Source organism: Haliotis rubra, unplaced genomic scaffold (assembly GCF_003918875.1).
Source record: "Haliotis rubra isolate DU_JTF1 unplaced genomic scaffold, ASM391887v1 Scf565, whole genome shotgun sequence".
In the NCBI taxonomy this organism is placed as follows: Eukaryota; Metazoa; Mollusca; class Gastropoda; order Lepetellida; family Haliotidae; genus Haliotis; species Haliotis rubra.
The window spans coordinates 248597-260365 of NW_025767263.1; the positions used below are offsets into that span (position 1 = coordinate 248597).

Sequence of the window (11769 nt, forward strand, 5' to 3'; positions counted from 1 at the left end):
TACGGTGTCCGAGTTTCAGTGAAGCCTTTTGTCGGTGCCTTGTTCACGTACCAAAATTAGTAGTCTCTGCACTAAAACTTCAACACGTTTTATGATAGGTTTTGACCCGTGAAGATCCGGGGTAGAATAGGTCTTCAGCAACCCATGCTTGCCACAAAAGGCGACTATGCTTGTCGTAAGAGGCGAGTAACGTGTCATCGGTTCCCAATTGCGCAGATCGATGCTCCTGCTGTTGATCACTGGATTGTCTTGTCCAGACTCGATTTTTTACAGATCACCGCCATATAGCTGGAATATTGCTGAGTGTGGCGTAAAACTAAACTCACTCACTCTGCTCAGGGGCGAAAGAGAGTTTATCTTGGGCCGTTTCATACCGAAATAGACCCGTGAAGGTCCGGGTTAGAATATTGATCTTCAGTAACCCATGCTTGTAAGAGGCGACTAACGGGATCTGGTGGTCAGGCTCACTGACTTGGTTGACACATGTCATCGGTTCCCAATTGCGTAGATTGATGCTCATGCTGTTGATCACTGGATTGTCTGGTCCAGACTCGATTATTTACAGACCGCCGCCATATAGCTGGAATATTGCTGAGTGCGGCGTAAAACTAAACTCACTCACTCACTATATAGTTTGAGAAACACCACAATCTTATCAGATCCAAACTTGCACACCTGTACACATCTCCTCAGAATAGTCTTTGTTTAGGGTTTTAAGTAGAAGCAAACGGGGTTGTTTACTTTAATTAATTTAAATATTAGTCATAGATATTCATGATAACCTGTGATATTCGTATTATTAATGTACAATAAATATTACACGGAACAGTTTAGCGGTCAGAAAAAAGGACGCAGAAAAGCTTTCAATCTGGAAAGAACGACTTGGTATATATCCTGAGACAGAAGTACCTTTAATACAGGTTACTTTCAAAAAGATAATTCAAATGTCTTTTAATTTTAGGTACTTGTTGTAAATTATTAAAAAATAGAACGGCAGTGCAAACGAATACCCATTCTTGACCATCCTCGTAAACAAAGACCGTTTGGTGTAAAAAAAAAAGCTGTGAAAATTATATCGATGTGTCACTGCAAATCGCAGATGACATCCAGTGTATGCGAAAAATACTTTCTCGATGAAATTAAAAAATCAAATACGTACCTATAAAATAACCCCTACCACCTTCTCCCCTACCCGAACACCCTGATCTCAAAAGACATCAACACTCACCAACACCTCCCCAACTCCCACCCCGATCACCAATCCCCCGTCAATCACGAAAACTCTCGCAACTTAACACCTGTGCCCCTACAACGTACAGGGATGATATGCCAGTAACGGATTAATCCTTTGTTGAATACAGAGATTATCTCCTGGATGTCGTCCACCCGTATAACATGGCGACAGGGCGTGACTACTTCGCGGTATTAAAGACAAAGAATGCTTGCATTGGCATTGTAATGTTAGTTCAAATCTCGCCCCTATCCTTATCTCAAACACAAATGTTTGGCTTAACGTTTCTATGGACGCTTGTAAATAAACATAAAATATGTCCCAATGTGAAATACCATTTCTCAACCCGAAGAAGCATTTCATGTAAATATTAAACGCTCGCCATATTGTCGTAACTCCAAGTTACTGAACCAAGCGTATTAAATTTTTCATAACGTTACGTAAATCCTCGCTTCACAGAAAACAGTAACCGTAGACAAGGATTAGAATTGAATTTCGTTTGCAGTTGTCCATTCTTATAAAACTCACTACAGTCCGTTTGGCTCAAAAGCGGACCGATGAATTGCAATTTAACTCGAAAACTAATAAACATAAAATACTCAATGAAACGCTGATCATAATCAAAACATCATACCAACGCTGTGATTTCTTTGCAGAATTTATGTCCTAAAGTTAAAAAACTTGTTTAAGAAACTATCATTAAAATATTGACACAGTTCACTATTTGTTACGAGGGAGGAGTGCAGAGAAAGGGACAGCCAGGTGTGCGAGAAGCACAAGCACATGTGCCGACAAAGTTATTGAGTCAACGGATGAAGGCGACACAGCACAGGTTAATGAATCAATAACTTTGTCGGCACTTGTGCACGTGCTTCTCTAACACCTGGCTGTTTGTAATACAATATCATCGCACACTATATAATTTATTTTATATATATTTTTTTCTATTTCCGACAGGATTTTAGTGACGTAACGTCTTTGAGTGGCATTTTAGAAGTTGGGAAGTACAATATAGAACAAACTTTATGGATAACAACTTCTTTTTATTCGTGAGTGCAACGTTTCGATACAGATTCTTGTACCGTTGTCAAGCATAATGGAACATGAGGTGAGGTGAAATTAGGCTTAACGTCGTACTGAGAATATTTCGCTCATATGACGACGTGCATTGCATGCGTGTGTATGTGTATGTGCGGCTGCTTGTACTAGCCCAGACTGAAGCTGGTTTTATAGTGCTAGCCCACTGAGATACCATGCCGCAGTGAAGCATGAATACCCGCCCGGAGAGCGGAAGGTCGCGGGTTCGATCCCCGACCGTGTCATACCATAAAGACGTTAAAATATTATACTTGTTGGTCCCTGCCTGGCGCTCGGCATTAATGGGTACAACAAGGACTGATCGGCTCGGAGTCAGTATAATGTGTTTGAGTGGGGTATTCATGCTTCACTGCGGCATGGTATCTCAGTGAGCTAGCACTATAAAACCAGCTACAGTCTGGGCTAGTACAAGCAACCGCACATACACATACACATACACATACACACGCATGCACGTCGTCATATGAGCGAAATACTCTCATGCACGACGTCAAACCAAATTTCACCTCACCTCACAGATGGTGCTTGTCACAAACACATGCAAAGTCAAGACAAATGTCCACCTTAACCGACAAAGGATTCGGGAAACAAGTACAACTGAAAATAGGGAAAGGCAATATATTAAGATATATTTATTAGTCCCAGTTTGAACGTGTCCCTTTTTCACCTTAGCAGATTGCATTGTTGATCTAAAGTGGCCCAACGTGAGAAGAATCTCCATAAATAGATGTGCGAGGATGGGGTAGCCATGTGGTTATAGCGTTTGCTCGTCACGCCGAAGACCCGGGTTTGATTCCCTACATCAGCACAATGTGTGGAGCCCATTTCTGGTGTCCCCCGCGGTGATATTGCTGCAATATTGCTAAAAGCAGCGTAAAAAACATAACTCACTTACTCAAGAATAAACCGCCTCCGTGGTGTAGTGGTTAGAGCGTCCGCACAGGGAGCGGAAGGTCGCGGGTTCGATCCCCGGCCGCGTCATACCCAAAAGACGTTAAAATATGGTACTTGTTGTTCCCTGCCTGGCGCTCGGCATTAATGGGTACAACAAGGACTGGTCGGCTCGGAGTCAGTATAATGTGGCTGAGTGGGGTATCCATGCTTAACTGCAGCATGGTATCTCAGTGGGCTAGCACTATAAAACCAGCTTAAGTCTGGGCTAGTACAAGCAGCTTCGTGGAATGCACGTCGTCATATGAGTGAAAGTCTCAAGTACCCCATTTCACCTAGCTCACCTACTCACTCATAATAGGATGCCGACGGGGACACAATCCCCTCTGAATCCCCTTGTGCGGATCCCATTTTCAAGAAGCTATTCCAGAATACTGAATACATCATCACGCCCTGACAACAAGAAAATAAACCCACCAAACTTGTTCAACACCCACACGAATGTATTGCCAAAATCACGGCCGATTTACGATTCAGTCTCGTGTTATGAGCATGCGTTCAGGAATCACTACCAAACAGTATTGACACCAGGTGTTCACGAAAAGATGAGCGTACCCCACCCCACTGTTGACACCCGTCATGAACAAATGGAAAGGTTTGTCATTTGTTCACCTAAAACAACAGGTAACATATGGAAAATCGGAATGACATCGGACATCTTTATCTGTCGTAAAAAGGCGACTAACGGGATCAGGTGGTCAGGCTCGCTGACTTGGTTGACATAATCATCGTATCCCAATTGTGTAGATAGATGCTCATACCATTGATCATTGGATTGTCTGGTCCTGACTCGATAATTTACAGACCGCCGCCATATAGCTGGAATATTGCTGAGTGCGGCGTTAAACAACAAACCAACCAACCATTTTTGTCATCGATGCTTCAGTTTTGAAAATGCCCTTCATATGTCTACAAGCAACAAGCGACACGCGCTACGACAATCATATTTATAAACATTACGAAACCAAATACCGCTTTCTGATTGGTGCAGTCAATATCCCTCTGTGACTTGAACTCATCTTCTTCAGCCCCACTCAACTTTGGGGTCAGATTACTACGAAATCAGGCCAAGTACCAGAGAGCGTGAGTCCTCTGTACCCCTAAGCCGCAAAAACAGAACCCATCTCTTTGGAGACCCGTATCAACATAACCCAACAGTCTTATATAGCTGAACGCTTCGAAACCTTCGTACCAAGTTCACACCTTGTTCACTTTAGGATTCGCGATGGAGGCAGGTTAGTGAAATACAGAATCAGTACATTTGGAATTATTTGTTTGATAAGCGATAGTTTTACATTGAAACGTGAATTAATATATCTGATTATTTATTGTTTGATAGGCAGTCTAGAAGTTGGCGAGTCAATAATTAGGAGAAAACATACTGAGTTGGAAAATCAAATGTATATAACGAAATTATAATAGCTCTAAATTTGATTTCAAACCGAACGCGTTTATCTCCATTGCACTATTACAGCGTTATTAAGATTTAAAAGAAATACATACTGTTTTGGAAAATCAGAGGTATATAACGTGATTATATACCTCTGAAAGTCTTTAATTAACCAATCACAAGCCAGTATTTACTGAAGTCATGGAAGAATAAAGAATAAAACTTTATTGATAACATCGCTCTGTGCAATAAATAAGACGTTGTTATCCATAAAGTTGAATGCTTTATTATCTGATTATATATTTGTTCCACATATTTTACTCGACAACTGGAAAAAGTAAATGTTTGATTTGGGGTTTTTTACCCGAATTTAGCATAAATATTGGAATAAGTAAGAATATTTAATTACTTGTTTGATTAAAGATGGTTAACAAAACCAACTGTCCTCATCAAATATATTTAATTATTTATTTATTTACACACTTTTTCGTAAAAACTACAGTTAGGAAATATATGATTATTTGTTTAATTCAACAATTTTAAAGAGCAATATGTTACCAATTTAATGTTGGATTCATTTGACACTTATAATCAACCTCAATCTTTTCTCATTTACACGGTTGCGTCTCCACGACATTCCATAAGTCTGTAATATACCGACGGAAAATGTAACTTTTAAGTGATCATGAAGATATTTCTAGAGTTTAGTTAAATTACATTAAATTAATTTTTACATAAATATTTTAAATGGAACAGATTGATATGAGTGAGTTGAGTTTTACGTCGCACTCAGGAATATTCCAGCTATATGGCGGCGGTCTGTAAATAATCGAGTCTGGATCAGACAATCCAATGATCAACAGCAGGAGCATCGATTTGCGCAATTGGGAACCGATGACATGTGTCAACCAAGTCAGAGAGCCTGACCACCCGATCCCGTTAGTCGCCTTTTACGACAAGAATGGGTTGATGAAGACCAATTCTATCCCGGACCTTCACGGGTCGATTACATGAGACGTTTACGTACTTTTAGACCCGAAATAATAATAATGTCTTAATTGATACAATTATTTTAGACGTTTGTTATATGTTCGGGTGACGTTTACTCCGACTGTGAATCCATCACTGATTACCAATCCCATATCGTGATCTACCTGTTCGCCTACGGGGTCGGTAGGGTAGCCTAGTGATATTGCTAGAATATTGCTGAAAGCGGGGTAAAACGCTCACTCACTCATCCACCCACTCATCCCCGCCCACTCACGCACGCACGCACGCACTCACTCACTCACTACGAAGTAAAAGGTTTGTTGCCATCACAACCTGACACAATGGAGGAAGTATTTTTCAACTCGGAGGCGCTAACCCACACTGATTCACTCACAACTCCATAGTACGAAAAATCAACATTGACTCTTGAAGCGCATCCATCACTGAAATTCAAGAATTTTGTTTCAGCAACTACATTCTGTTTCCGAATCATATATGAAGAGGATTAATTATCGGTGACCCATGACGATAGGGGTTAGAATTGATCTTCAGCCATAGGGCGTGCTCACGCTTAGAATAGACAGACCCTATATAGAATAGACATATAGGCACCCCCCCTCCTACCCTAAGTTACCATATAGAAGAATCCTTTTGGCCGATAGTACCAGGGTAGGTGAGTCTATATACCCATATGTCTTTCTAACGCTGTTTGGGGCGGTGGGGCTGTCAGCCTAGTGGTTAAAGCGTTGGCTCGTCACGCCGAAGACCCCGGTTCGAATCCTTTGACATGGGCACAATGTGTGAAGCCCATTTCTGGTGTCCCCGCCGTGATGTTGCTGGAATATTGCTAAAAGCGGCGTAAAACCAAACTCAGTCAGTCAGTCTAACGCTGTTTCTTAGCGTGACACGCCCTGTGTATTCAGCAACCCTTGCTTGCCGTAAGAGGCGGTCAGGCTCGCTGACTTTGGTTGACACATGTCATCATATCCCAACTGCGTAGATCGATGTCCATGCTGTTTATCACTGGATTGTCTGGTCCAGACTCGATTGTTTACGGAGCGGCGTAAAACGTAACACTACCGTATTGTTTGTATAGTAGGAGCAGAAGCAGGAACAGCCGCCGTCAAAGTGGGTGCGTTGTCCCCCCTCGTAAAGATCGTAATCGCTGTCGTGGCAGGCGTGGTTGTTAGTGGTGCCGTCATTGGGTGGCCGTCGGTCTGACTGGTGAGTGGCCAACAGCTTCCTCAGATCGGTGACTAAATATATAAAAATTAGACAAAATGCGCAACTTCCTTCCTTTAGTATAGACTTGGATAATCATAGGATTGAGACGATGGTAATCCCATACTTTAAGACAGATTGACGATAATGCTAGATCTTTCTGTGAAACACTGGAATTTAAAGGAGTTTCCACTGAAAATTTGATATAAAATGATGAAAATGTATTTAATTATAATGCGTTACTAAAGCCTACGTTGGAACAGGGAACCAGGGTAAAGGACTTCTGCCATCTATTTTCACAGAAATATTATCTGAGGGTGTTAAATAATCAATTTCGTGGACTGTTGTATGGAGGGAAACAAAGGAAGTTAAGTTTCAATTTACCATCGTTCTTGTGTTTTGTTTTCATTTTCGATTCTTATACAATATACAATTTTACCATCGATGTGAATCCTTACCCGATCGAGATCCATTGAATATTAATCATTATCGTATTGCTATCTGGTGATGAGTTTTCTTCTCTTCAGTCGGAAACAGTGGAGGCGATGTTAAGGTAGCTGGAAATTCATCAAAGGTATCCGGCACAACTGTATCTGGGCAGACGACTTCCGGTTCAAACAACGGTGGGTCAACCATAGTTGGGCAGACGACATCCGGTGCAAGCAATGGAGGATCAACTGTAGATGGGCAGACGACTTCCGGTTCAAACAACGGTGGATCAACTGTAGATGGGCAGACGACTTCCGGTTCAAACAACGGTGGATCAACTGTAGATGGGCAGACGACTTCCGGTTCAAACAACGGTGGATCAACTGTAGATGGGCAGACGACATCCGGTTCAAACAACGGGGGATCAACTGTAGATGGGCAGACGACTTCCGGGCCAAACAGTGAAGGAACGACTGTTGGTGGGCGGACCACACCCAGGCCAAACAGTGGAGGAACGACTGTTGGTGGGCAGACGACTTCCGGTTCAAACAGTGGAGGAACGACTGTTGGAGGGCGGACCACACCCGGACCAAACAGTGGAGGAACGACTGTGGTGGGTGACCACACCGACCGGACAAACTGTGGGTGGGCAGTGGAGGAACAGTGGAGGAACGACTGTGGGTGGGCGGACCACACCCGGACCAAACAGTGGAGGAACGACTGTGGGTGGGCGGACCACACCCGGACCAAACAGTGAAGCAACGACTGTGGGTGGTCGGACCACACCCGGACCAAACAGTGGAGGAACGACTGTGGGTGGGCGGACCACACCCGGATTAACAAACAGCGCTTCAACGGTAACGACACCCAGAATGGACACGACTTCAACAGCTACAACGGCAATCGTTCCACAAACAACAACGCCAAATGTCTTGTGCGCACCAGGTAAACCCTTTCTTTGTGACATATGCAAACGTGAGTGAGTGAAAAATGAAACATAAATGTAGCATCTGGATCAGGGAAACCCCTGCAGTTGTGTACACATGTTAATCCCCTCAGGAAAATATCGGTTTTACAGGATGCATCCAAAATATTGAGTATGGGCTCATTTTTAGGTCTAAAAAATAATTGATCGAGTATGGTTCCACACGGCTTTTAGCAATACAGTTGAACTATCACTCGGGGAGAAAATGGTGGTTATTGAGTGAGTGAGTTTAGTTTTACGCCGCACTCAGGAATATTCCAGCTATATGGCGGCGGTCTGTAAATAATCGAGTCTGGATCAGACAATCCAATGATCAAAAGCAGGAGTATCGATTTGCGCAATTGGGAACCGATGATATGTGTCAACCAAGTCAGAGAGCCTGACCACCCGATCCCGTTAGTCGCCTTTACGACAAGAATGGGTTGATGAAGACCAATTCTATCCCGGACCTTCACGGGTCGATTACATGAGACGTTTACGTACTTTAGACCCGAAATAATAATAATGTCTTAATTGATACAATTATTTTAGACGTTTGTTATATGTTCGGGTGACGTTTACTCCGACTGTGAATCCATCACTGATTACCAATCCCATATCGTGATCTACCCGTTCGCCTACGGGCCGGTAGGGTAGCCTAGTGATATTGCTAGAATATTGCTGAAAGCGGGGTAAAACGCTCACTCACTCATCCACCCACTCATCCCCGCCCACTCACGCACGCACGCACGCACTCACTCACTCACTACGAAGTAAAAGGTTTGTTGCCATCACAACCTGACACAATGGAGGAAGCATTTTTCAACTCGGAGGCGCTAACCCACACTGATTCACTCACAACTCCATAGTACGAAAAATCAACATTGACTCTTGAAGCGCATCCATCACTGAAATTCAAGAATTTTGTTTCAGCAACTACATTCTGTTTCCGAATCATATATGAAGAGGATTAATTATCGGTGACCCATGACGATAGGGGTTAGAATTGATCTTCAGCCATAGGGGCGTGTCACGCTTAGAAACAGAATTAGAAAGACATAAAGGTACATAGACCCTACCCTAACACTATATAGAAGAATCCTTTTATATAGTACTAGGGTAGGGTCTATATACCTATATGTCTTTCTAACGCTGTTTGGGGCGGTGGGGTAGCCTAGTGGTTAAAGCGTTGGCTCGTCACGCCGAAGACCCCGGTTCGAATCCCCACATGGGCACAATGTGTGAAGCCCATTTCTGGTGTCCCCCGCCGTGATGTTGCTGGAATATTGCTAAAAGCGGCGTAAAACCAAACTCAGTCAGTCAGTCTAACGCTGTTTCTTAGCGTGACACGCCCCTGTGTATTCAGCAACCCTTGCTTGCCGTAAGAGGCGGTCAGGCTCGCTGACTTGGTTGACACATGTCATCATATCCCAACTGCGTAGATCGATGTCCATGCTGTTTATCACTGGATTGTCTGGTCCAGACTCGATTGTTTACGGAGCGGCGTAAAACGTAACACTACCGTATTGTTTGTATAGTAGGAGCAGAAGCAGGAACAGCCGCCGTCAAAGTGGGTGCGTTGTCCCCCCTCGTAAAGATCGTAATCGCTGTCGTGGCAGGCGTGGTTGTTAGTGGTGCCGTCATTGGAGTGGCCGTCGGTCTGACTGGTGAGTGGCCAACAGCTTCCTCAGATCGTTGACTAAATATATAAAAATTAGACAAAATGCGCAACTTCCTTCCTTTAGTATAGACTTGGATAATCATAGGATTGAGACGATGGTAATCCCATACTTTAAGACAGATTGACGATAATGCTAGATCTTTCTGTGAAACACTGGAATTTAAAGGAGTTTCCACTGAAAATTTGATATAAAATGATGAAAATGTATTTAATTATAATGCGTTACTAAAGCCTACGTTGGAACAGGGAACCAGGGTAAAGGACTTCTGCCATCTATTTTCACAGAAATATTATCTGAGGGTGTTAAATAATCAATTTCGTGGACTGTTGTATGGAGGGAAAACAAGGAAGTTTCAATTTACCATCGTTCTTGTGTTTTGTTTTCATTTTCGATTCTTATACAATATACAATTTTACCATCGATGTGAATCCTTACCCGATCGAGATCCATTGAATATTAATCATTATCGTATTGCTATCTGGTGATGAGTTTTCTTCTCTTCAGTCGGAAACAGTGGAGGCGATGTTAAGGTAGCTGGAAATTCATCAAAGGTATCCGGCACAACTGTATCTGGGCAGACGACTTCCGGTTCAAACAACGGTGGGTCAACCATAGTTGGGCAGACGACATCCGGTGCAAGCAATGGAGGATCAACTGTAGATGGGCAGACGACTTCCGGTTCAAACAACGGTGGATCAACTGTAGATGGGCAGACGACTTCCGGTTCAAACAACGGTGGATCAACTGTAGATGGGCAGACGACTTCCGGTTCAAACAACGGTGGATCAACTGTAGATGGGCAGACGACTTCCGGTTCAAACAACGGTGGATCAACTGTAGATGGGCAGACGACTTCCGGTTCAAACAGTGAAGGAACGACTGTTGGTGGGCGGACCACACCCAGGCCAAACAGTGGAGGAACGACTGTTGGTGGGCAGACGACTTCCGGTTCAAACAGTGGAGGAACGACTGTTGGTGGGCGGACCACACCCGGACCAAACAGTGGAGGAACGACTGTGGGTGGGCGGACCACACCCGGACCAAACAGTGGAGGAACGACTGTGGGTGGGCGGACCACACCCGGACCAAACAGTGGAGGAACGACTGTGGGTGGGCGGACCACACCCGGACCAAACAGTGAAGCAACGACTGTGGGTGGTCGGACCACACCCGGACCAAACAGTGGAGGAACGACTGTGGGTGGGCGGACCACACCCGGATTAACAAACAGCGCTTCAACGGTAACGACACCCAGAATGGACACGACTTCAACAGCTACAACGGCAATCGTTCCACAAACAACAACGCCAAATGTCTTGTGCGCACCAGGTAAACCCTTTCTTTGTGACATATGCAAACGTGAGTGAGTGAAAAATGAAACATAAATGTAGCATCTGGATCAGGGAAACCCCTGCAGTTGTGTACACATGTTAATCCCCTCAGGAAAATATCGGTTTTACAGGATGCATCCAAAATATTGAGTATGGGCTCATATTTTAGGTCTAAAAAATAATTGATCGAGTATGGTTCCACACGGCTTTTAGCAATACAGTTGAACTATCACTCGGGAGAAAATGGTGTGAGTGAGTGAGTTTAGTATTACGCCACACTCAGCAATATTCCAGCTATATTGCGGCGGTCTGTAAATAATCGGGTCTGGACCAGGCAATCCTGTGATCAAAAGCATGGGTATCAATCTACGCAACTGGGAACCGATGATATGTGTCAACCAAGTCAGCGAGCCTGACCACCTGATCCCGTTAGTCGCCTTTTACGATAGATAAGGTTCCTGAAGTCATTCCTAACCCGGATC

The 11769-nt window shown here is 43.7% G+C and overlaps 1 protein-coding gene across 1 annotated transcript; it reads right to left on the minus strand.

The window, feature by feature from the left end:
* Positions 1–10419: 10419 nt before the first annotated feature.
* Positions 10420–11307, minus strand: LOC124254137 (repetitive proline-rich cell wall protein 1-like). The gene has a single exon (XM_046688015.1). The coding sequence runs from the start codon at positions 11305–11307 to the stop codon at positions 10420–10422; it is 888 nt and encodes a 295-aa protein (XP_046543971.1).
* Positions 11308–11769: the final 462 nt, after the last annotated feature.